This window comes from Pelophylax lessonae (assembly GCF_965119305.1).
Source record: "Pelophylax lessonae genome assembly, chromosome: 4".
Taxonomy (NCBI): Eukaryota; Metazoa; Chordata; class Amphibia; order Anura; family Ranidae; genus Pelophylax; species Pelophylax lessonae.
Genome location: NC_138771.1, coordinates 506,254,590 through 506,281,095, shown reverse-complemented (window position 1 = coordinate 506,281,095; position 26,506 = coordinate 506,254,590). Strand labels below are relative to the sequence as shown.

The window sequence follows — 26,506 nt, the reverse complement described above, 5'->3', positions numbered from 1 at the left end:
CCCACCGTCCCTGTGCTGAGTTCCTATGTCTGTACACCTGCTGTGCTCATTATGAGGGGTTCCCCACCACCCCTGTACTGGGTTTCTAGGTCTACACACATTCTGTGCTCATTATGAGGGGTTCCCACCATCCCTGTGCTGAGTTCCTAGGTCTGCACACATGCTGTACTTTGTGACTTACATCTTTTGAAGGTTTCCGGAGGACGTCACCCACACCTCCCCCATTGCGCAAGCCCTGGTTTAGGACAGTCACTATGCACATGAGCAGTGTGTCACATGCTCGCTCTGAATCGTCTTCCTCCCCATCTGCATCTGTAAGAGAAAAGAAGGGGCGAGAATAATGCTCTGCAGATTATTTCAAAGGGAACTTGTCAGGACCATGATTTTTTTTTTTTAATCAGAAAAAAGGTTTTATTGAATGACAACCAACATGTACATCATACAACAGTGCATAGATCCATGACATTATAAACATCATACAAAATTACAATATCGGCAGTATTAAAATCTTACAGTGCATTGTATCGAATATTGAAAGCAGAAAAAAAACGAATTAAACATAAAAAGGAAGAACATAAACCAAAACAGGAAAAAAAAAAAAAATTTCAGACTAGCCTTAGATGCCTAACTGTTGACTGATCAGCTCTATTCCCCGATGCGCCTCAACCCTCAAGTAATCTATTCATTATCAATTGGTGTGGTTCATCCAACCAGGATTGCAAAAAAAAAAAATTTTTTGGAGACATTGCTGTGTTGATATGTTAGCTTCTCATGGATAAGCATATTGTTCACTTGTTCAATCCATTGTTTCTTGTAATTGAATGAGTGTTCTGTGTGCACTGTGTAGCAGAAATAAGTGTGAGAGCCTCTGAGAGGCCGAAAACCGAAGCCAGAGGCGCAGAAGCCAAACCGGAGTCCCATGTATCATCTCCCATAGCGCCCAGGTCCTTCACCCCCCCCCTCCCCCCATTCCTAAACGGTAACTTGGAAGCATCCTGTAAAGAATGAAGTATAATAGAATAGAACCTTGATATCAGTCCCTTCTTGTTTGATGCCAAAAGAGCTTTACGTACTATAGGAGGGTCTACTAAAGAGAGCCTGGAAACCCAAACCTATAAGTGAAGGGGATGTCTCAGCTGCAAGTATTTTAAAAAAGGGGTTCCTAGGAAGGGCAAACTCCTCTTGTAAGTCCACAAAGGATTTAAGTATGCTACTTACGTTTAGCTGAGATATAATTCTAATCCCCAATCTTTCCCATTCACTAAAATCTTCAAGCTTAATTATAAAGTTAGAATTGCGCCAGATTGGGGTGGATGACAAAAATCCTTGAACTCCCAGGGTAGATTTAACATATTTCCACAATGTATTCAGTAGAGTAAAATGTGGAAAAAAGTGCAGCGCTAATATATACTAGCAATATAAACGTGTATATATATAAACCAAGAAAGGTAAATACAAATAAATTGCAAAATGAATAAAAGTGAACATCAAATCAACAGTCCCATATGTGAAGTGAAAAAAACAGTCCACAACGGTGATAATTGAAGTGCTCACTGGATCCCAACACCAACAAGATATAGAGATATAATGTGCTCACCAGAACGATAGGACTCAAAATGCCATATAGCAGATATGAGTCAAATCAGCTTGTTGTACAATGGATGGATAATCCGAAGGGATGACTAAGGTCACTGATGTTGAGGTGAAGAGGTAATAGCAGATATGAACCGTCACACCAGAGAGGCTCTCACTCCGTCAGATAGCCAGAAATAAAAATACACCAAATTGCACTTACAAACATCTCGTGGTAAAGAGCGTATACAGATGCAAAGGTAGGCTGTCAGCAGCGTGGCCTTACCTTTGCATCTGTATACGCTGTTTACCACGAGATGTTTGTAAGTGCAATTTGGTGTATTTTTATTTAATTAAAATTTTAGCAGTGTTACGCTATTTTGTGCTCCCTTGTTTTTTGGTTCCTTTCTGGCCATCTGACGGAGTGAGAGCCTCTCTGGTGTGACGGTTCATATCTGCTATTACCTCTTCACCTCAACATCAGTGACCTCAGTCATCCCTTCGGATTATCCATCCATTGTACAACAAGCTGATTTGACTCATATGCTATATGGCATTTTGAGTCCTATCGTTCTGGTGAGCACATTATATCTCTATATCTTGTTGGTGTTGGGATCCAGTGAGCACTTCAATTATCACCGTTGTGGACTGTTTTTTTCACTTCACATATGGGACTGTTGATTTGATGTTCACTTTTATTCATTTTGCAATTTATTTGTATTTACCTTTCTTGGTTTATTTATATACACGTTTATATTGCTAGTATTTATTAGCACTGCACTTTTTTCCACATTTTGCTATTCACAATCTTCTTGTCAGTTGTTTGGTGTAGCAGCTTTTTTATGGTTAGCGCAATATTTTTGCTTTTCACTATTCAGTAGAGTAACTGTAGGCACTGTAGGGACAACATGTGGGAACCCTCCTTCTAAATATGTGAGGGCAGAGCAGGTAGAATTCCACGGTATTAGAAGGGCTCTAATGGAGTCAAATGGGTCCACCTCACCCCCATCCTCCCAATTTCTGTATTTGGGAAGCTATGTAATAAGCCCTGGAGTGGGGGACAGCCAAACCACCCTGTTCTCTTCCCATTTGCAGGGTTGCTAGACTAATTCGGGCCATTTTTTTTTGCACCATATTCAATTCCAAAATTGGGAATCTATTCGGAGAAATCCATTTACATGGTATCCAAATTGGAGAACTATTAAAAAAGCACAACAGTTAGGGGGCCCACACCATTTATATTAGGTTTATCCTCCCAATCACTGATAAGGGAAACATACACCTTGCACCGCCTTTCTCTCGGAATTTACATAATAGTGGGAGTAGATTCAGCTCTCTATACTGAGTAGGATTGGACATGACCTGTATGCTCAAATAAGGAAAAGAGGAGACTATCTGTACAGTCTTAACGCAATCTGGAAGAAGGATTATCAATGGATCTAAAAAGGTAGAAGGACAGACTTGTCCCAATTTATAGAAAACTCGGATAATGCTCCATAACCTTTGATAAGGGCCATCACAGCTCGCATGGATGTCTGTGTGTCTCCTAAATACAGTAGTGTGTCATTTGCATATAATGAAATGATGTCACTCCGTGGACCCTAATAAACCCCACAATGTCTGATGACCCACGAATGTGTGCCGCCAGAGGTTCCAGGGCTAAGGCAAATAGCAGGGGCGACAGAGGGCACCCCTGACTAGTGCCTCTATGCAAAACAAAGAGGTCCGAAAGTTGGCCATTCACCCTGATTCGAGCAGTGCATATAATACTCGGATCCACGTAATAAAATCATTACCCACCCCAAAGCATTCCAAAACCTCCCAGAGAAAGGGTCATTTAATGCTATCGAAAGCTTTAGCTGCGTCCAAAGAAAAAATGGCCCTATTTCCGGAAGCTGTATGTTCAAAAAATGGCGCCTAAGGTTGTGTGCAGTAGAATGAGTTGGAATAAACCAAGACTGATCCCTATGTATCAGTTTGTGTATGACCTTCTGAACGGTACCTTGACAAACCATGCTATTATAAAGTGAATAAGTAAAAATACATATATATGAATACATGAAAAATGAATAAATAGTATTAAATGTCATATATATATATATATATATATATATATATATATATATATATATATATATATATTGTGGGAGATTAGCTCGGTGGCGGGTATGGATGACCCCTTTGGGGGGGTTCGTTACACAGGGAGATAGCCGAGAAGTGGTTGCAAACAACAGTTTGGTTTATTCTTGCAATTTACTTCACACAAGTGCAAGCCTCAAAAACAGCAAAATAAAAATAAAACACAAAATAAATCCTTGCCACTGTGGGCGGCTACCTTCTCACATACAGGAACCTACCTACGGAGTCTGTCTTCAACCTACTGTTGGGCAAACTTTGCTGATCCTACAGCAGACACTCAATAGTCCATGTTTTTTCTTCACACAACAAATGTCCATTGAACATGTCCCTTTTCCTCTTCACATTGAACACTTTGCTTGTCTCTTCACATAGCAAACAGTGCATTTATTTCTTTCCACATAGAAATAGTCCAAGACCTCACCTTGAGTAGTCTTCAGTCTTAATTAATTTCCCCTTTACACAGGAAATGTCCATTGGTTTCTTTTCACATAGAAACGATCCAAGACCTCACCTCGAGTAGTCTTCACACTTGTTACCCTCCTCAGCGCACATCGCTTCAGGAGGTCTTCCCCATGCTTACACAGCTTTCAGGGGGCACACATCTGACTGTCCTTCTCTCCCCATGCCCACACAGCGTCAGGAGGCAGCAATCCTTCTCCCAGGCTTCACACAGCGTCGGGAGGCACACATCTGACTGTCCTCCTCTCCCCAGCTCACACAGCGTCAGGAGGCAGCAATCAATAGACTTCCTTTGGACAAATTATAGAGGCCTTAACTTCCTCATTCCGAACAGCTGAAGGCCTTTCAACTTCCTTAAGCCGTCCTGGCTACCTTTTCAGCCGACACCCTATAGTAATTGGTGAATTTTCTAAACCAGGTGGAAATGTATCTCCTGTCTGTGACTACATCCACAGATTTACCTGACTTCCTGTCACAATATATATATATATATATATATATATATATATATATATATATATATACACTGTATATAAAGTGCATAAGAGAATTAATCAAATTGCATGACTATAAATATAACTAATTAAAATTGATAAATAAATAAATAAATAAATAAATGAACAAATAAGTGCATAAAAAGTGCTAAAAAATAAATAAATAATGTCCAAATGACCCCTGATGACATCAGACGCTTCTGACGAAATGCGTTGGGTTACGGGTTAGCGTGACACATCACTTCCACCTTTTGGAATGCAGGTAGAGTGTATTCGGAGTCCCTGCGTGTCCTTAAAAGTTTTTATCCATCTGAAAGATTGTAAGTGTTTTAATTCTGTAATTTGTAAATAAATTTTACGGTATTACAGTACGGTACTAGCGGTATTACGGTATTAACCTCTCTCTCTTGTCTCCCCTGGATGTGAATCCTCGAGATGTGGATGAAGATTTAATATACCTTCCTATCCTCTGTGTGTTAAAATACCTCTGATATGGCCTAGCATTGTGGTGGAGATGTATGCTATTTTGGATTATCTCTATCTGTGAGTTATATACTTACCTCTGGTAAGTAGGCATTACTACTGGTGGTGGATTCAGACACATTATCTACACATTACTTTCGTGGGAGCCCCTCTGAAGAGCGATCCACAAGTTTTTCACGTGTGCACCACAATTAATTTTTTGATGATTATGGACATTATGTGTTAAAGACATGATTGATATAGTTATTATGTGCTTATATAATGCAATTTTTCTTTTTGCACTAATTTATCACATTGGTGTTATATGGACATTATTTATTAATTGTTTAGCGCTTTTTATGCACTTATTTATTCATTTATTTATTTATTCATCAATTTTAATTTGTTATATTTATAATCATGCAATTTGATTCATTCTCTTATGCACTTTATATATATATATATATATGAAATGTAATACTATTTATTAATTATTCATATATATGTATTTGCAATTATTCACTTTATAATAGCGTGGTTTGTCAAGGTACCTTTCAGATTAGGAGCTGACCGGTTTTTTGAAGTTCACAATCCCTAGACCTTTGGTCTTTACAACCAGCAGCTTTAGAACATAGGTAAGACAACTTGTCCATTTTGCGCAGATAGTGGTCATTTATTCCACTCCTATACCCCTACTGTGTATGATACAGCCTGGCCAACACCTTTACATCAGCTGTGAGAAAAGAAATTGACCTATACGAATCAGGTCTTTTTTTCCAGGTTTTAGTAGTGAAACAATAGTTACCTCATTCATTGAGGTAGGTAAGGTCCTCACTTAAAATGCATTGTTATAGACCTTCAGCATCACTGGTACCAATTGCTCAGCGTATTGCCTGTACACCTCAGAAGGGAGACCATCAGCCGCCCCAGAGATTTCCCACTAGGGGTCTGAATTAAGGCTGTAAGTAACTCATCCTCCGTTATTGGGGCGTTAAGCATCCGCACATCCAAGGCAGACAGGCAAAGCAAAGAACAACCATTCAAAAAATTAGCAATGTCCAGTTTAGATGGATGTACTTTAGCTGAATACAAATCAATATAGAAAGATCGAAACACACTAGGAATATCAGGAGTGGAACATCTAATAGAACCCTGTGGATCTTGCACTGCTGCTATATAAGAAGATGCCTGCTGCGTACGCACTAACATTGCCAGCATATGCCCCGTGGTTTCTCCTTCCTCAAAGTGTTTTTGTTGTAAGAAAAAGCATTTGTTTTTCGCTAGTTGAAGTTTTACCTGTCTAGAAAGGGATTGTGCTGCTGGTCAAGCCCGTTTAGTGTGTTCTGACGGAATATCTATGTAAGCTTCCTCCGTTCTCTGGACCTCTAAAGAAGTAAATCTTTCCCAGGCTTTTGTAGAAGTTTTAATGTTGGTAATTATATGGATAAATTGTCCCCGTAAATATGCCTTGGTCGCATCCCATACAAAGCCTATACAGTATCTGCAGTATCCACATTGTAATGAAAAAAGGAAGTGATCAGCTTTGGTATTGGATCTGGCTCCGGAAAAAGTGACCTCCAAAATGGATTCAATTTCCATCTAAGGAATTATAGTGTGGATGGTATACTAAGCTCTACCCAAAAGGTAGAGTGATCCGAGATATTTCTAGGCTTGTACTGGGAAACTGAAAAAGCAATTAAATTTCCCAATCCTAAGTCTATACGGGACAGACCCTCATATGTAGCAGAGTTACATGAGAATATTTTAGTATTGGGATGATGCAACCGCCACACATCCATCAGCTGAAGCTCCTATAGCAAGCAAGTAGTAGGCCCTCCAGTTGGGCAGAATTACAAAAGTAGTAAGCCCTCCAGTTGGGCAGAATTTTGGCAAGGATGGGGCAATTTATCCCAAGCAAGATCTAGCAAATCATTATAATCGCCAACCGCTAGTAGCCGGATATTAGGGAACCAGACCATAAATCCCGCCAACTTTTTGAGAATCTCCGCTGAAAATGGAGGAGGTATGTACACTCCTGTTATTATGAAAGTTAGCCCAGAAATTAAACATAATAAAAAGATATACCATCCATCAGGATCAATAACCTTTTGGGTACAAGAGAATTGAGTTCCTTGATGAACTAAAATGCTCACTCCCCTGGAGTAGGAAGAGTAAGTGGAGCGATGTTGATAACTAAACAGTCTGCCAGATACGGACGGGGGCGGTGTGGGTGGGAAATGAGTGTCTTGAAGACAAATTAAACTAGCTTGTATTAGTTTGACTTTCTGAAACACTGCCAGGCGCTTTACTTGGTTATTAAGGCCTGGAACGTTCCAAGACAATATGCATATTGTAGCAGACATAGCAAAAGAGAAATAAGCAATGGGAGATTCTCATGATAGGTGGAGCGATCCCCGGAATCCCTCAAGTTTAGGAAAGGTAAGCTTGATCAGGTGTTTAGGGATAAGATAGGTTAGTCCCATATGGCAGGCACAAAAAATAAAGGCTAGTAAAAAAAGTAGAAGAAAAAAATAAAACAACCAGAGAACCAACTGGATCCTCAAACCTGGAAACTGCGCAAAGATCGTTCATGTAGGACTTCCATTAGGGCAACAGTGGAAGCTTAATTAGGTAACAAAAAGCTTCACCGCAGCAAAGTATTTGTAACTATTCAATGCAGTTATGATTTGGAATCCGCCTATTCACAAGAGAAACAGGGGTGGGTTATGGAAGAGAGGCCTCTCTTCAGGAACACTCAAGTGGGTAACAGACGTCGGATAGCAGCTGATCCTATGGGTCTATTCAAGCGAAGTGAACTTTCCTCCCTGTCCAGCCTTTGGATCGCAGTAGATGGCCTGTCAAAGAAATTAACCTCCCCCTTGGCAACCACCTGAAGCTTGGCTGGATACAACATGGCATATTGTAGGTCAAGTGTTCTGAGGCGCTTTTTAATTTCTGTAAATTCTGCTCGCTGTTTCTGCACTTCAGCTGAGAAATCTGGGAAAAATTATATTTTGGTGTTGTCACTCACCATTATATCTTCTTTATCCCGAGCCTTGGCAAGTATAACATCTCTGTCCTTAAAGTTCAACAATTTGAACAGGAAGGTGCGAGGAGGGCTGTCTGCAGGTAGAGGGCGCAATGGAACCCTGTGTGCCCGCTCAACTGAGAACATACGTAGGTGAAAAAGACTTCTTACCAAAAGTAGACAAAAGCCAATTCTCAATAAAGGCAACTGGATTTTTTTCCTCTGCCCGCTCCGGTATACCTATGACACAGACATTGTTGCGTCGTAGCCGATTCTCCATATCATAAATGCTTGCAGCATGCTGAGCAGTGAGGAGTGCACCATGTTTAGCATCTCTCTTTAAGGGTGCCATGTCATCCTCAACTGTACTGATACGACCCTCCAATGCAGCTGTTTTTTATTCTCGCAATTTCTACATATCATGTCTAGTAAAGGATACTTCACCCGTCAACCCCTTTATTTCGGAAGTAAGAGTTGTTATAGAAGTGTTGCACATGTTCACAGCAGCAGATATCTCTGAGAGTCGGCTCTGGGTCTTCTACTCCTGGTAAAGAAGGCATGGCAAATATGTATGCCTATGAATTTACTGTATCCCAGTCGAGAATAGGTTCGGCTGGGTCTTCCAGTGGCACTGTGTCGCCTGCCTCCGATTGAGTGCCAGGGGAATCTTCAGTAGGGAGAAGAGGAGCAGGAGGTTCTCAGGGAGAAGATCGGGAGAAAAGCTTCTGTGCTGCCTCTTTGTATTTCTCCTTCGCTGACCACTGAGGCAAGGCGCCATCTTGAGAAGTCGGGTCAGGGAGAGATCGGCCTTCCTTGAGCCTTTTGGCCATATGGGATCAGCAGCACATCAGACCCACTGTCAAGGTGCCCACCATCTATGTTAAGTCTCTGGTGTAGGATTAAAGACGGTCGGGTGTCTTAATCGTCCACCCCTAGGACCATGATTGGTGGGCTGCTATTACTGACCTTTCCACTTTAAAGCCCAATTTGTTATTTGTAAGCCAATAAGGCTCATTTGCACTGAAAAGTGATTCCAAGATAACCTGGTTCAGGCAGAGGGGACTGCAAGGGATGTTCTGAGGATGCTTACAGGAGGTGAGCATATGAGGACTTTAGCAGTGTGATAATGCTCATTTACTGTTACATGGCCAAGAAGCTGCACGGCTAGTCGGCTACAGTTGCAAATGGTGGTGTGGCCCCTTGGCTATGCATTGTGGTGCCATGCATTCAGTGGTGCTTTACAAAACCATGCTTTATTACTTCTCGTGTCTCAGTGCAACCCTGTGCATCAGATGTTACTGAAGTAAACAGCACCTTTGCTATAGGGCTAAATGAGCTTATCTCAGCAGTCACTGTAGGGAGGCCATGATGACGAAATACGCGATCGCTGCTTTTTTTTAAAAAGCACAGACTGTGCAGCTGTCATCTCCAACCTGGGTGTACTACAACAAGCATGCAGCCAGTGAAATTAAAAAGTCTGAATTCCATCCTGTGCAGGTTCCTTGTCAGAGCTAACAAGCCTAATAACAGTGCTAAACCAATGGACAAAGAGACGACATAGGCTGTTATTAGTACATATGAGGATACTGATAAACAACAAATGCGAGTTGGGAGCTCTGGCACTCCCCATTCATCAGGCTTGGGTTTTGTGGGAATTTAGAATACGAGGATCCATTTTAGGTATTAATGCTAGAGGGAGAGACAGGCCGATACTTGACAGGTTTAATAACTGGCTAACTGATGCAGCATAACCCTAATGGTATGACTTCTGTTTACTGCCTCCCTTTAGGAAGAAAATACAAACAGGGTTCACTGATCTAGCTATGGCCACTGGAGAAAGCATTTGTGTATGAATTTCAACAATCAAAATAGGATACAGCAAATTAGAAAAAAAGGTGAAAGTCACATAGAAAATCTGCATTGAACAAATATTGTAAAACAAGATCAAAATACAGCAGAGTTCCCCTTTAGAAGAACTTTCTACCGGATTAGAAAACTGCAGGAATGATTTACAGCCCATCTGAATGACAAGACGGTGTTTGGATCTACAGCCTACGCCAAGATAAATATAAAATCTATTCAGCCAGGTGACTTTCACACTATTAATAAGTGGAGGATACATGGATCATGTCTGTTTCACAGGCTCTACAGCCACTTAGGCGGGGTAAACATATGTGTTTACTGTGAGCAGAGAACGTGGGATGAGAGTGATGGGAGCCCAGACATGTGATCACCGGCTGCAACTGTCAACTGCACTGCAGCTGACTATCCCGAGATTGTAGGAAGAGCTTTGTAACAATTATTGCTAATTCTTTAATAGGGAAGAAGAAACTACACTGACAGTGCTCTAAGCTGCATTCCTACCAATGTCACTATTATTCAGTGAATGGCTATGCTGCATTCTCAGTGATATCCCTGACCTCTAGTGATAGATAGGCTGCATTCTCAGTGATATCCCTGACCTCTAGTGATAGATAGGCTGCATTCTCAGTGATATCCCTGACTTCTAGTGATAGATAGGATGCATTCTCAGTGATATCCCTGACCTCTAGTGAATGGATAGGCTGCATTCTCAGTGATGTCACAGTTCTCTAGTGAATGGATAGGCTGCATTCTCAGTGATGTCACAGTTCTCTAGTGAATGGATAGGCTGCATTCTCAGTGATGTCACTGACCTCTAGTGAATGGATAGGCTGCATTCTCAGTGATGTCACAGTTCTCTAGTGAATGGATAGGCTGCATTCTCAGTGATGTCACTGGTCTCTAGTGAATGGATAGGCTGCATTCTCAGTGATATCACCGGTCTCTAGTGAACGGATAGGCTGCATTCTCAGTGATGTCACCGGTCTCTAGCAAATGGATAAGCTGCATTCTCAGTGATATCCCTGACCTCTAGTGAATGAATAGGCTGCATTCTCAGTGATGTCACTGGTCTCTAGTGAATGGATAAGCTGCATTCTCAGTGATGTCACAGTTCTCTAGTGAACGGATAGGCTGAATTCTCAGTGATATCACCGGTCTCTAGTGAATGGATAGGCTGCATTAACAGTGATGTCACTGGTCTCTAGCGAATGGATAGGCTGCATTCTCAGTGATGTCACCGGTCTCTAGTGAATGGATAAGCTGCATTCTCAGTGATGTCACTGGTCTCTAGTGAATGGATAAGCTGCATTCTCAGTGATGTCACTGGTCTCTAGTGAACGGATAGGCTGAATTCTCAGTGATATCACCGTTCTCTAGTGAATGGATAGGCTGCATTCACAGTGATGTCACCGGTCTCTAGTGAATAGATAGGCTGCATTCTCAGTGATGTCACTAGTCTCTAGTGAATGGATAGGCTGCATTCTCAGTGATGTCACTAGTCTCTAGTGAATAGATAGGCCGCATTCTCAGTGATGTCACCAGTCTCTAGCGAATGGATAGGCTGCATTCTCAGTGATATCACCGGTCTCTAGTGAATGGATAGGCTGCATTCACAGTGATGTCACAGTTCTCTAGTGAATGGATAGGCTGCATTCTCAGTGATATCCCTGACCTCTAGTGAATGAATAGGCTGCATTCTCAATGATATCACTGGTCTCTAGTGAATGGATAGGCTGCATTCTTAGTAATGTCACCAGTCTCTCGTTAATGGATAGGTTGAATTCTCAGTGATATCTCCAGTCTCTAGTGAATGAATATGCTGCATTCTCAGTGATGTCACCATTCTCTAGCGAATGAATAGGCTGCATTCTTACTGATGTCACCTGTCTCTAGTGAATGGATAGGCTGCATTCTCACTGATGTCACCGGTCTCTAGTGAATGGATAGGCTGCATTCTAAGTGATGTCACTGGTCTCTAGTGAATGGATAGGCTGCATTCTCCATGATGTCACTGGTCTCTAGTGAATGGATAGGCTGCATTCTCCCGGATGTCACTGGTCTCTATTGAATGGATAGGCTGCATTCTCAGTGATGTCACTGGTCTCTAGTGAATGGATAGGCTGCATTCTCCCGGATGTCACTGGTCTCTAGTGAATGGATAGGCTGCATTCTCTGTGATGTCACTGGTCTCTAGCGAATGGATAGGCTGCATTCTCAGTGATGTCACCGGTCTCTAGTGAATGGATAGGCTGAATTCTCAGTGATGTCACCGGTCTCTAGTGAATGGATAGGTTGCATTCTCAGTGATGTCACCGATCTCTAGTGAATGGATAGGCTGCATTCTCAGTGATATCACCGGTCTCTAGTGAATGGATAGGCTGCATTTACAGTGATGTCACCGGTCTCTAGTGAATGGATAGGCTGCATTCTCAGTGATGTCACCGGTCTCTAGTGAATGGATAGGTTGCATTCTCAGTGATGTCACCGATCTCTAGTGAATGGATAGGCTACATTCTCAGTGATGTCACAGGTCTCTAGTGAATGGATAGGCTGCATTCTCAGTGATGTCACCGGTCTCTAGTGAATGGATAGGCTGCATTCTCATTGATGTCACCGGTCTCTAGTGAACGGATAGGCTGAATTCTCAGTGATGTCACTGGTCTCTAGTGAATGGATAGGCTGCATTCTCAGTGATGTCACTGGTCTCTAGTGAATGGATAGGCTACATTCTCAGTGATGTCACTGGTCTCTAGTGAATGGATAGGCTTGCATTCTCAGTGATGTCACCGGTCTCTAGTGAATGGATAGGCTGCATTCTCAGTGATGTCACCGGTCTCTAGTGAACGGATAGGCTGAATTCTCAGTGATGTCACTGGTCTCTAGTGAATGGATAGGCTGCATTCTCAGTGATGTCACTGGTCTCTAGTGAATGGATAGGCTACATTCTCAGTGATGTCACTGGTCTCTAGTGAATGGATAGGCTGCATTTTCAGTGATGTCACTGGTCTCTAGTGAATGGATAGGCTACATTCTCAGTGATATCACTGGTCTCTAGTGAATGGATAGGCTACATTCTCAGTGATGTCACTGGTCTCTAGTGAATGGATAGGCTGCATTCTCAGTGATGTCGCCCCCCCCCCCCCCCACCCATCAACATACAATAAATAGGAAGGTTTAGGACGAATAGCTGTCCTTCACCAGTAAGTCTACAACACTGTAATCATTTAAGACTGTTTGCCTTTAGGCAAGTGAAAAAGGAATGTTCTCTGCTCAGGAAGGTGATGGAAAGGTTTATTTCAGGGACTAAAGCAGACTGCTGTCATTCTTCGGGTAGAAATCCAAAGTGGGGTGGCCTGTATTTCTGCCAGGAAGGTGTTAACGTGTTTTCCTGCCGCTTCTCCACACTTTTTACATAACGGAGCTCAGCAAAGTCACATGTAAAAGTCATCTGAGTACTATCAATTACTCATTGTGAGAGAGAAACCACAGGCAGCGTGCAGAATCCCATCTGTGAAGGTGACTGGAGGAAGACGCAGTCCACAAACAAAAAAACCCCATAAGCCCTTGAGAGGAATCCTAATTTACCCCTGAGCGTCTCGATTCACTCTGCCTGTCAAATTATCTTGTTTATGTAGTTTGCAACACAAAAACAAACTCAGATAAAAAAAAAAAAGGATGAGAGAAAAGTAGGTTAACCCCTTCACAGCCAGCGGTGAAAATGGTGGCGCTGAGGCTGCTGAACTGGGAGGAAGAAGATTCCGGAAGCATGAGGCGCTGCATGCCTCATTCCTAGTCTAATCCACTACTAGTCACAAAATTGCTACTCTTGCAACTGCACTTTATAGGTCAAGCTGATTAACGTGGACCTGTCATCAGATATACTGTATTAACCTGTTGCCACCGGTGTGACAAAAAAAGGGTGGGCTTTAACACCCAAATGCCACACACATGCATGGCGCTGGGCAGCTGATGTGTCTGTGCTGAGAGTGGGGAATTTCAGCTAGGGGTGGATTTGTACTGGGAGGAGGGGGTATTTATGCTTGGGGGGGGGGGGGGGGGGGGTAAGCATGCAGATTAGTGCTCAGTGTTTTTGCGGGGGGATTTTTGCTGGCACATAATTCTCGGAATCTTGGGAGAGGGGTGCAGTCTGGCATGTTTGCCCTGGGCTCCAGGTGACCCTGTTCCAGGACTGGATATACCCATGTAAGGAGCCATCTTCAGGGGCCGGATTGTGCAGATTTTCCATGCAGAGACTTGCTGGCATCCTGTCTAAAACCATAACTGGTGGCTGGCTGCAAGGATCTCCAACTGCACCCAGAAGTGTACATCGGTGTAAGTCTGATGCATGGATCAGGACACAATCTTTCTGCATTCTGATCCGTGCACTGGACCCTCATGGATGTACATGCCGGGATGCACTTGGAGCTCTGTGTAGGTGTGCACAGGACCCTCATGGATGTACATGCCAGGATGCACTTGGAGCTCTGTGTAGGTGTGCACCGGGCCCTCATGGATGTACACACCGGGATGCACTTGGAGCTCTGTGTAGGTGTGCACCGGACCCTCATGAATGTACACACCGAGATGCACTTTGAGCTCTGTGTAGGTGTGCACTGGACCCTCATGGATGTACACGCCGGGATGCACTTGGAGCTCTGTGTAGGTGTGCACCGGACCCTCATGAATGTACACACCGAGATGCACTTTGAGCTCTGTGTAGGTGTGCACTGGACCCTCATGGATGTACACGCCGGGATGCACTTGGAGCTCTGTGTAGGTGTGCACAGGACCCTCATGGATGTACACGCCGGGATGCACTTGGAGCACTGTGTAGGTGTGCACAGGACCCTCATGGATGTACACGCCGGGATGCACTTGGAGCTCTGTGTAGGTGTGCACTGGACCCTCATGGATGTACACGCCGGGATGCACTTGGAGCTCTGTGTAGGTGTGCACAGGACCCTCATGGATGTACACGCCGGGATGCACTTTGAGCTCTGTGTAGGTGTGCACTGGACCCTCATGGATGTACACGCCGGGATGCACTTGGAGCTCTGTGTAGGTGTGCACAGGACCCTCATGGATGTACACGCCGGGATGCACTTTGAGCTCTGTGTAGGTGTGCACTGGACCCTCATGGATGTACACGCCGGGATGCACTTGGAGCTCTGTGTAGGTGTGCACAGGACCCTCATGGATGTACACGCCGGGATGCACTTGGAGCACTGTGTAGGTGTGCACAGGACCCTCATGGATGTACACGCCGGGATGCACTTGGAGCTCTGTGTAGGTGTGCACTGGACCCTCATGGATGTACACGCCGGGATGCACTTGGAGCTCTGTGTAGGTGTGCACAGGACCCTCATGGATGTACACGCCGGGATGCACTTTGAGCTCTGTGTAGGTGTGCACTGGACCCTCATGGATGTACACGCCGGGATGCACTTGGAGCTCTGTGTAGGTGTGCACAGGACCCTCATGGATGTACACGCCGGGATGCACTTTGAGCTCTGTGTAGGTGTGCACTGGACCCTCATGGATGTACACGCCGGGATGCACTTGGAGCTCTGTGTAGGTGTGCACTGGACCCTCATGGATGTACACGCCGGGATGCACTTGGAGCTCTGTGTAGGTGTGCACTGGACCCTCATGGATGTACACACCGGGATGCACTTGGAGCTCTGTGTAGGTGTGCACCGGACCCTCATGGATGTACACGCCGGGATGCACTTGGAGCTCTGTGTAGGTGTGCACTGGACCCTCATGGATGTACACGCCGGGATGCACTTGGAGCTCTGTGTAGGTGTGCACTGAACCCTCATGGATGTACAGGCCGGGATGCACTTGGAGCTCTGTGTAGGTGTGCACTGGACCCTCATGGATGTACACGCCGGGATGCACTTGGAGCTCTGTGTAGGTGTGCACTGGACCCTCATGGATGTACACGCCGGGATGCACTTGGAGCTCTGTGTAGGTGTGCACCGGACCCTCATGGATGTACACGCCGGGATGCACTTGGAGCTCTGTGTAGGTGTGCACCGGACCCTCATGGATGTACACGCCGGGATGCACTTGGAGCTCTGTGTAGGTGTGCACTGGACCCTCATGGATGTACACGCAGGGATGCACTTGGAGCTCTGTGTAGGTGTGCACTGGACCCTCATGGATGTACACGCCGGGATGCACTTGGAGCTCTGTGTAGGTGTGCACAGGACCCTCATGGATGTACACGCCGGGATGCACTTGGAGCTCTGTGTAGGTGTGCACTGGACCCTCATGGATGTACACGCCGGGATGCACTTGGAGCTCTGTGTAGGTCTGTGCACTTGGCCGCCCGTCATTGATTTGAACAGAATGCCAATGTGCCCCTGCAAGGAACACCTGTGCTTCCTGGGCAGCTAAAGATGGCTCCTCACATGGGTCTATGGATATGTACCGATCGGTACAACCAAGCGAATAAGGCCTTACGTCTCACAGAGATCACATTACTATGGAAGGTGCCATCCTGGTTCAGGTATCACCATCTACTTCCTGGACTGAAATGGCAGCTCACAAATCATGTAAATTCAGCTACTTTTGCAGTCTTTGTGTTCACAAATGTTTGACACAGATTAGCCCCTGCTACAGCCTCTAACCTTGTGATTTGTTAAAATGAACTCTGATCACTGGGGGAGAGGAGATTGAGGAAACGCTTCCTCCTGCCTGCAGCTGACAGGGGACATCATCTCAGTCTAGGCAACGCCACTGACCAGAGCTTCTTAATGGCTTCCTAATGATAAAAGGTGGAGCTTTTATGAAAAATTAATTTATGTAGACTTGTAAAGTTACTGTAAGGTCCACTTTTATGTGTCATTTATGGTGTCTTGTTACTGAATACAAGAGGGACACTATCTGTGCCGCTAATTAGCTGGTCGCGGGAAATGCGTAAGAAGACTTCTGGGACTTTTTGCTGATTTACAGCGTCAGTCACAGCTTGTGGTGGAGCTTATGAACAAGCTTCTAATTAGGTTGTCCTCTCTTTTGAAGCAGAGGCTTAAAGTGACTGTAACATCAAATATGGGTTTTTGATTAACTGTCTCTGGAACTGATAAAAGCGAGGAGGTCGGGGGGATAAAACAACTGTAATATGTCCCCTATAAAGTTTATTTAAAGACATCAGGCTTGTGACAGAAACCTCTACCTGTGATGTCATAGCTGTGGGTTCATCGTTCCCATTGTGAGGTCAGAAGGATATCAAGGAATAGCCAAGTTTCCAATCATTGGAGTGGAATCACAAGAAAAACAAAATCAGTTACAAAAAACAGAAGTTGGTCACAAAAGATTTAAATCAGATCTCAAGCCAAAAATGAGATAAAAACTAAGATCCTATTAAAAGATAAAATAACAAAAGCAACTTTTGCTGCGATTTTCAGATTTAATTCAGAGACTTCCCATGCAGTACTTTGTTCTGCTACTAGATGTCCTTAGTCTGATGGCCAGTATCATTCAATCCACTTTCTCTGATCCCAGGTCATCCTGGACCTGACTCCAGCCTGTGACTGGACAGTGAAAGGAGAAGCAGCACAGTCATGAACCCATCTCTATGTCACTCAGCTTTCTCCTTCCATCAGCATGCCTCATTTCAGCTCCTTGTGCTAATGCTTCCATCCTGTTCCTGTCTGAGCTCTGCTTTACATGGATTTTAAGAGGCCGATTCCACATAAAATTCAGACATTTAAATGGCTTATAGATAATAAAAATACATTTAGTGATGTATTAAAGATTACAGAGCTGTATTAAAGTATGCATTTTTTATCTGCCTGAAGTTCAGCTCTAAATTTTCTTTGCATTGAAACATTAACAAAAATTTTGATTGGTTGCCCCTGGCAACAAGCTCTCCATGTAGGCATTTGTGGCACATAGGGTACGTTGCACTGCCCATTCATTGTCAATGAACCATCAACATGTACCCATGCAATTTCAACCTCCTTTTTTAACATACCTTAACATAAACGCATGCATTCTCATGACATGCCTTCGGTGCGCTGAAGGTCAGATGTATTTATGTACTTTGTATGTGTTTTGGGGGACCCCTGAAAATGAAAAGCAAGGCTCCCTAAAAAAGAACACCATGGTGCATGAGCAGGGCTGCTGTTAGAAATCACGGGACCCCCCCTAATTTATCAAGACAATATTTTCACTAAATATACACTAAAATCATTATTAGTGGACACAAACATAACAGCAAACCTGTGTGAATAAGCCCTTTTTTAATTGTTTTTACTTTTTTTTTTTTTTAATGTATAACTTTTTTTTTTACCAAAAATTCTTTTATTTTACAATTTTGTTTAAATCATTCATTAATATTAATTTTTTTTTTTTTTTAAAGGTAATTTTTTTTACAGGAAAGGGAAGCCTGCAGCGCTGCACGAGGGGTGCAGCAGAGTGAAAGAGGGGCACACGGGAAGGGGGGGGGGGGAGTCAGAAGCAGGTAGAACAGGGAGGGGGATCGATGTCGGAGAAGCAATTACAGGAATGATGCCCTGTGTCTCTCCCTGCAGCAGGTGAACGCTGGCAGGAAGGGGAGAAACTGACTTTCAGCTGCTGCAGAGAGCTGCACAGGGCTTCCTTCTGTATTTGCCCCTCTGCCCAACCGCACCATTTCCGCATGCTGTAGGGGCCCCCCTGTGTGTCCGGGCCCCTACAGGAGGACTGGTGGCCCCCCATCAGCGGCTCTGTACATGAGCACAAATGTGTCTCCATGGGTGTGAAGGGGCTCCTAACAAATTACCTGGCTATTTTGTTGAGAGGATTAGGAACTTTTTCAGCAGATGGCACTGCAGCCACTGAAATAAAAGGGTCCCCAAAAAGTGATTTTTCAGATTTGGGTAGACATAGTCAGGTAACCTACCAAATAGTTTAATAAATCATTCAGGGTCTCTAAACCAAACCTTCAGTGGCTTCACAAGGGGGTCCTACTCTTTCTGTTAGATTTTTAATATACACTATATTGTCAAAAGTATTGGGACACCCGCCTTTACACGCACATGAACTTAATGGCATCCCAGTCTTAGGCTGGCCGTACACTATACAATTTTCTTGTTCAACTTTCCTTTAGATTTACCAAAACCATGTAATATAGGGTCAAGCCTAAATACGTTCAATTTGTATGCAATCAGGCAGGCCCTTGCACTACATAGTTTAAGGTAAATCTAAAGGAAATTGAATAAGAAAATTGTATAGTGTATGGCCAGCCTTAGTCTGTAGGGTTCAATATTGAGTTGGCCCACCCTTTGCAGCTATAAAGGCTTCTACTCTTCTGGGAAGGCTGTCCACAAGGTTTAGAAGTGTGTCTATGGGAATGTTTGACCATTCTTCCAGAAGCGCATTTGTGAGGTCAGGCACTGATGTTGGAGAGAAGGCCTGGCTCTCAGTCTCCACTCTAGTTCATCCCAAAGGTGTTCTATCGGGTTGAGGTCAGGACTCGACAGGCCAGACAAGTTCCTCCACCCCAAACTCGCTCATCCATGTCTTTATGGACCTTGCTGTGTGCACCTCTAGAGGAAAACAGATTTTGTCTCCAAATACGGAAAGGTTTCTTCACAGTGAAAATGTGGAATAGGCTCCCTACACAGGTGGCTCTGGTTAGCTCACTAGATTTCTTTAAAAAAGGCCTGAATTCTTTCCTGGGTGTACTTAATATAAGTTGGTACTAATATTTATAGGTACAGTTGATCCAGGGAATATCCGATTGCCTCTCGGGGGATCAGAAAGGAATTTTTTCCCCTGCTGTAGTAAATTGGATCATGCTTTGCTGGGGTTTTTGCCTTCCTCTGGATCAACTGTGGGTATAGGATTGTGTATATGGGATTGTATGGTTGGGTTTTCAATACGGTTTTTCTTTTTTTTTTCTTGGTTGAGCCAGAAAGACTTGTGTTCTTTTTTCAAACTAACTATGTTATATCCTGAGAATACAATAGCATGAGCTGGGAACACCCTAAAGTGGGTGGAAACGCCAAAAACCCCAGGGTTGACACGAACTGTACTGTAAGCCCATGCATGAACATATCAGTGTAACAATTGTAGGTATTATTTACCCTTCACAGAGCTCACAGTACTCCCTTGACAATGCTTTCATTTGCATTTCTCTCCTGAACAGAGCAGCCATCATTGTTTAGGTATCATCCAGGGTCACAATCTACTTCCTAGACTGAGATAACACAATCCTGTAAATTCTGGTGTCTGTGCAATTATTGGCTGTGTTCACAAATGTCTTACACAAGTCAGCCCCTGCTACAGCCTCTCACTTTGTGACTTGATGCAAAGTTACAATGTTGCAGCCAGACCACTAGGGGAGAGGAGACTGAGGAAATGCTTCCTCCTGTTTGCAGCAAAGTGATTACATCATCTCAGCCTGAGCAAAGTCACTGACTGGATTTCAAGGACTCCTATGAAAAAGGTGGAGATTTTGTGAAAAATTCTACGGTTGCTGTATAATGGACATGTCAGGAATGTAATCATGAAGAGTTGGAAAGTTGCTGACAGTTCCACTTTAAAAACAGAAAAAGTTAGAGAGTGTCTCAAATCGGAAAGCTAAAGAAATGGAGAAAAGGATGGCTGAATCCTGAGTTTTGGGAGCGGGACGTATATTGGAACTGACCTGTGATGGATATGCTTGATGACGGACAGTCTTCGTGTGGACAGGAGCTCATCATTGCTGTTACAGAAGAGGCTCGGGGGCCACCATTATCTGTTATTGGGAGAAGGTGAAGTGGTTAACCTTTTCTGTGCTGAACAGGTCTTGCATAAAAAAACTAGACGAGGAACACTGCTAAAACCATAGCCCTTCTTTTGTTACTGTGATATGCGTTTTCTGTCTACAGACATCTTTCTTCAGCAAAGTATTTATTCCTGTTGCTGCGGGATATGACTTTAACCACTTGCTGACCTGCCGCCACAGGATCCCATGAAACGTTGTACGACGCTTTGCGGAAACGATCATGGGGGCGCGCGCCCGCCCGCCCATTCACCAGTGTGGAAGCTGATCTGCCCGGCTGGCGGTGCGATTAAAGCCGGGCACCCACGATCGCTCCCCATTAAAACAGGACGGCGGTCTGCTGTTGTAAACTCAGCATACCATTGTTCTCTCAGCAATCAACACAGGGCTCCAGTGTTCCTCCTATTTAGGAACACAGGTCCCTGTGTTGATTCCATAAGCCCACGCCCCCCTCCACAGTTAGAAAACATCCCCTAGGTATACGTTTAACCCTTTGATCACATTTTTTTTTTTTTTTGGGGAATGTTATATGGGAGAAAGTGAAAAAAATTGTTTGGGTACAGCGTCGCACAACCACGCAATTGTCAGTTAAAATAACGCAGTGCTGAATCGCAAAAAAATGGCCTGGTCATTAAGGGGGAAAGTCTTCCGGTCCAGAAGTGGTCAATATACTGATTCCAGTTTTAAAGCTGAAGTTTATTTTGCTTATATTTTCCTCCCCTGGTTCTACCTTTTCTCCTCATTAACATGAAAATGACATTTATAAATAAAACCTGTTTGCATTACATACCTTATTTTAGACCCAGTGACATCATCACTGGTTTCTCTATGCAATGCAGACAGATCACTGCTGATGGGAGGGACTGGCGGGATGCTGTACCTGAAAACATCACAGCACCTTGTCTCAATACTCCCACTAAAAGCAGTGGGTTGGCTCTTGGGAGGAGTTATGCAAATATCAAAATGCTTTAAAGAATTGATATCAGTCTGGAGGAGTGGGTGTTCCTTGGCAAGCTTCATTTGCTTGCCTATTTGCCCACATGTGATGCTGATCCTCCATGATTGAAAGAATAATATGTAGCTTGCATAGGGTGCATTGTTGCTTGTGTCTAAAGTGGGAAATTTACCCTAAAGGAGAAGTTCTGATTTATGCGTGGGTGGGGGGTGGCGGATACCTGATTTTGAAAGGTACCTGCTCCCTCTTCTGGTTGGATCACTGCGTCAATCCACCATAAGTTCTCCCCCCAACTTTCTGGGACACATCATAGTTCCCAGAAGGCTGCGAGACAATTCACAAAGCGCAGCGCAGCTCGCACATGCACAGTAGGAAGCTGGCTGTGAAGCCGCAAGCTGTCACAGTTGGCTTCCAACACTTAAGATGCTGGCGCTGAGAACCCAGAGACTAGTGAAGAACAACTGCAAAAACAAGGAACAGAGGGCGCACCAACCTAGCACATTACCTTTGTGATTGCTTTATTAGTGTTAAAAGAACAGATGTATACTTACAAAAACATCAGCAATAAGGCACATCAAAGTCCACAATGTACTTAAAAATGGCCTGGCCATCTAAACAAGTCCCAAGCTCAAGAAGACCTTTCAAAAGGCTAACACGTTTCGAGGGGAGATCCCTCTTCCTCAGAGCCCTCTCAGGGCTAAAAGAAGAGGGGATTTCCCCTTGAAACCTGTCAGCCTTTTGGAAAGTCTTCTCGCGTTTGGGACTTGTCTAGATGACCAGGCCGTTTCAAGTACATTTTGGACTTTGATGTGCCTTATTGCTGATGTTTTTTGTGAGTATACATCTGTTCTTTTAACACTAAAAAGTTATCACAAAGGTAATGCGCTAGGTTGGTGCTCCCTTTATTCCTTGTTTTTACAGTATTTCTTCTAGTTTTCCCCCGGCCCATAGGGGGCAGCAAAGCTGGTTCAAATATTGGATTATCCGAAGATGTCTGATTGATTTTTGCCAGTGCACTTCTCTGAAGCGCAGGAGATTGGTCTTTATCTACTAGTGAAGAACTAGCCTGGATAAAAACAGCACTGGATACCTTGACAGGTAAGTGTCCTTTTATTAAAAGTCAGCTGCTGCTGATTTATTTTTTTTTTTTTTACGTAGGCTGAAGAACCGCTTTAAAGTGGATGTCTAGACAAAATTAAAAAAATAATATTCAGTACGTAACTGCACTGCTTCCCTTCAAAATGCTGCAGGTGCAGAAAAAACATGTTGAACCACCACAAATCCAGTGAGCTTGAAGCCTCCTGCAGTGAGCTGACAATTCAGTGCCTCTACTACACTGAAATCGCAAGCAATGTTGTCAGCCCTGTCTAAGTTCTTCTATTTGGACTACAGAACACACTATTATTAAGGAAAACAGTATAGGGGGAGGTGTTCTGTAGTCCCGCAGGGAGAAATTAAGCAGGACTGACAACACTGTTTGGGATTTCAGTGCAGCAGAGGCACTGGACTGTCAGCTTAAAAAGGGAGTTGGGAGCTCATTGGATTTCTTGCAAAGGCATTTTTCTTGGATTGCTTTTAAAGGGGGAAAATGTGGGGAAATGTAAATTTATTTAAAGGCTGGCATTTCCTCATTACTCATTGCATTGGTTATTGGGACGATTCTCTATGAATATTCTGTTTCAGCAAAGCCTGAGTGGTGGAGTTCTGCATGCAGGTCTTAGGGTCAGATATAAATCTGGATTAGATAGAGAGAGCAAAATTCTTGATAAAACACTTTTAGTTTTCTATAATCGCTTGTCATTAGGCTATTAACAAGTAATGGCTGGATGTCCTGCTGTCAGATGAGCCTGCGATTGCAGCGCCTCTGTAAGAAATGGTTTTGCAGGAGCACACTGGCGGACAGACTACACAGGGGTCTCTGTCTGCCCCCTCCAAGTTACCCGCGGCATCTTGTAAAATTAGCTCTCAGACTGCTGTTACTGGAGCGGCTGTGCTGGCTGGGGGAGTCCTCTGGGGAGTTCAGGGATTAAAGAACTTCTCACTAGACTCGTGTACTGCAGAACAGACTGACCCAAGCCTGAGGTTAACCTGTTCATTACCAGATGATGAAGAGTACCTGTCAAATAACCCCTTAATGCTGGATAATAAAGAGTACCTGTCAACTTTCACTGCCACAGATTTTAGTGTGCCATATCTCCAACACTTTTTATTATAGAGATCTTTATAACAGCCCCCTCACCATGAGTCAAAGGATTTAATAATGACCCAGTGGTCTGTGGGTAATATAAAAGCCTAGACTCCAGTGGCGCAAACAGAAAAATGTAATAGGCATTGCTTTGCAGCAAAAAACGCTGTAAAAAATTGCGTGACTTCTTCAGTAATTAAGGTATAGTGTGCCCCCTTTCAATGCACAGTGACCAGCGTGCCCCCTATTAATGCACAGTGACCAGCGTGCCCCCTTTCAATGCACAGTGACCAGCGTGCCCCCTTTCAATGCAGTGACCAGTGTACATGCCCCCTTCAATGCAGTGACAAGCGTACATGCCCCCTTCAATGCAGAGATCAGCGTACATGCCCCCAATGCAGAGACCAGCGTACATGCCCCTTCAATGCAGTGACCAGCATACCATTCCCCCAATGCAGAGATCAGCGTACATGCCCCCAATGCAGTGACCAGCGTACATGCCCCCAATGCAGTGACCAGCGTACATGCCCCCAATGCAGTGACCAGCATACATGCCCCCAATGCAGTGACCAGCATACATGCCCCCAATGTAGTGACCAGCATACATGCCCCCAATGCAGTGACCAGCATGCCCCCAATGCAGTGACCAGCATGCATGCCCCCAATGCAGTGACCAGCATACATGCCCCCAATGCAGTGACCAGCATACATGCTCCCAATGCAGTGACCAGCACACATGCCCCCAATGCCGTGACCAGCGTACATGCCCCCAATGCAGAGACCAGCATACATGCCCCCTTCAATGCAGTGACCAGCATATATGCCCCCTTCAATGCAGTGACCAGCATACATGCCCCCTTCAATGCAGTGACCAGCATACATGCCCCCAATGCAGTGACCAGCATACATGCCCCCAAATGCAGTGACCATTATACATGCCCCCAATGTAGTGACCAGCATACATGCCCCCAATGCAGTGACCAGCATACATGCCCCCAATGTAGTGACCAGCATACATGCCCCCAATGCAGAGATCAGCGTTCAGTGATGAGTGCAAAGTAAAAAATATTGTTTTTTTTTTCAAAATTGAAAATTGTCGCTCCTTTTTTGTTTACAGCACAAAAACTAAAAACCGCAGAGGTGATCAAATACCACCAAAAGAAACCTTAATTTGTGTGAAAAAAAAGGAGATCATTTTTATTTGGGTACAGCGTCACACGACTGCACAATTGGCAGTTAAATGAACGCAGTGCCGAATAACAAAAAATGGCCAGGTTATTAAGAGGGTAAAACCTTCCAGAGCTGAAGTGGTTAAGTACAGTAGTTTGTCGCCATTCCAAGCGTGCACAATTTCAAAGCGTGACATGTTAGGTTCTTATTTACTCAGCGTAACATCATCTTTCACGTTATACAAAAAAATCGGGGCTAACTTTACTGTTTAGTTTTTTTAATTAATTGAAGTATATTTTTACCCAAAAAATTGCGTTTGAAAGACTGCTGTGCAAATACAATGTGAAATAACATACTGCAACGACCGCCATATTACATTCCAGGGACTCTGCAAAAAATATTTATATAATGTTTGGGGGTTCTAAGGAATTTTCTTGCAAAAAATACTGATTTTAACTTGTAAACAACAAATGTTAGAAATAGGCCTGGTTTTGAAGTGGTTAGTAGGTGATACACAGTCATATCTTCATACCGAGATCTGGTGTCTTGTTCTTCAGTCGGTCTACATCCATGATAAAGTCGTCTTTGAGAAAGAGGAATCCAATAATTGAGAAGAGGTAGACAAGAATAAGAGCCAATACTGCGGTAAGGATGATGGAACGGCCATTTCTAGTGACGCTTTTGATGACATTCAACAAGGTTTCCTCTCGGTAGACAAGATCAAACAACTGCAGAAAAGTCAATATTTATTATATTATCTCTAAAAAAATAAAACAGCCTATGGGGAATTACTAATATGTCTTCATGGACATGTTGCCGAACATATGTAAGAAGTCAGGGGCTGACTCAGCCCACCAGGCCCCACCGATAACTAAATTACACTAAATGGCCAAAAGTTTGTGAATATCTGATCATCGCAATTATATGAGCCTGTTGGAACATCCTATTCCAAAACTATGGGAATTAATATGGATTTACCACCTCTTTGAGGCTCAAACAGCCTCCACTCTTCTGGGAAGGGTTTTCTCAAGATGCTGGAATGCCTGTGGGAACTTGTGCCTATTTAGACAAAAAACATTTGTGAGGTCAGGCACTGATGTTGGATTAGAGGTGGGTAAGACCTGGCTCAAAATTAGCATTCTGTCCATCCCAAAGATGTTCAGCAGAGTTGATGTCCACTCAAGTTCCTCAGTACAAAGCCCATCAAACCATGTATTTTTTGAGATAGCTTTGAACATAGGGGCACACATCATGCTGAATCGGAAAAGGAACTTCCTTTAACTGTTGCTAAGTGGCCTAAAATGTCGTTGTATGCTGCCAACAGTACCCTTGAACAGTAACACCTGAACTCAAGAACTTGGAGGGTTATACTATACATACTTCACCACATCTCGTAACTGTGATGGTCAGGGGTAAACAAACT

At 43.8% G+C, this 26,506-nt stretch overlaps 1 protein-coding gene across 1 annotated transcript in view; it reads right to left on the bottom strand.

Moving 5' to 3' along the window:
* Window positions 1-26,506, bottom strand: part of ITPR2 (inositol 1,4,5-trisphosphate receptor type 2) — a 611,059-nt gene that overhangs the window by 63,084 nt on the left and 521,469 nt on the right. The window contains exons 51-53 of the mRNA XM_082252924.1: window positions 25,616-25,811; window positions 20,657-20,746; window positions 182-312 (exon numbers count right to left, since the gene is read on the bottom strand). Of these exons, the coding sequence (XP_082109050.1) occupies window positions 182-312; window positions 20,657-20,746; window positions 25,616-25,811 (417 nt within the window). The remainder of the gene's footprint in view (window positions 1-181; window positions 313-20,656; window positions 20,747-25,615; window positions 25,812-26,506) is intronic.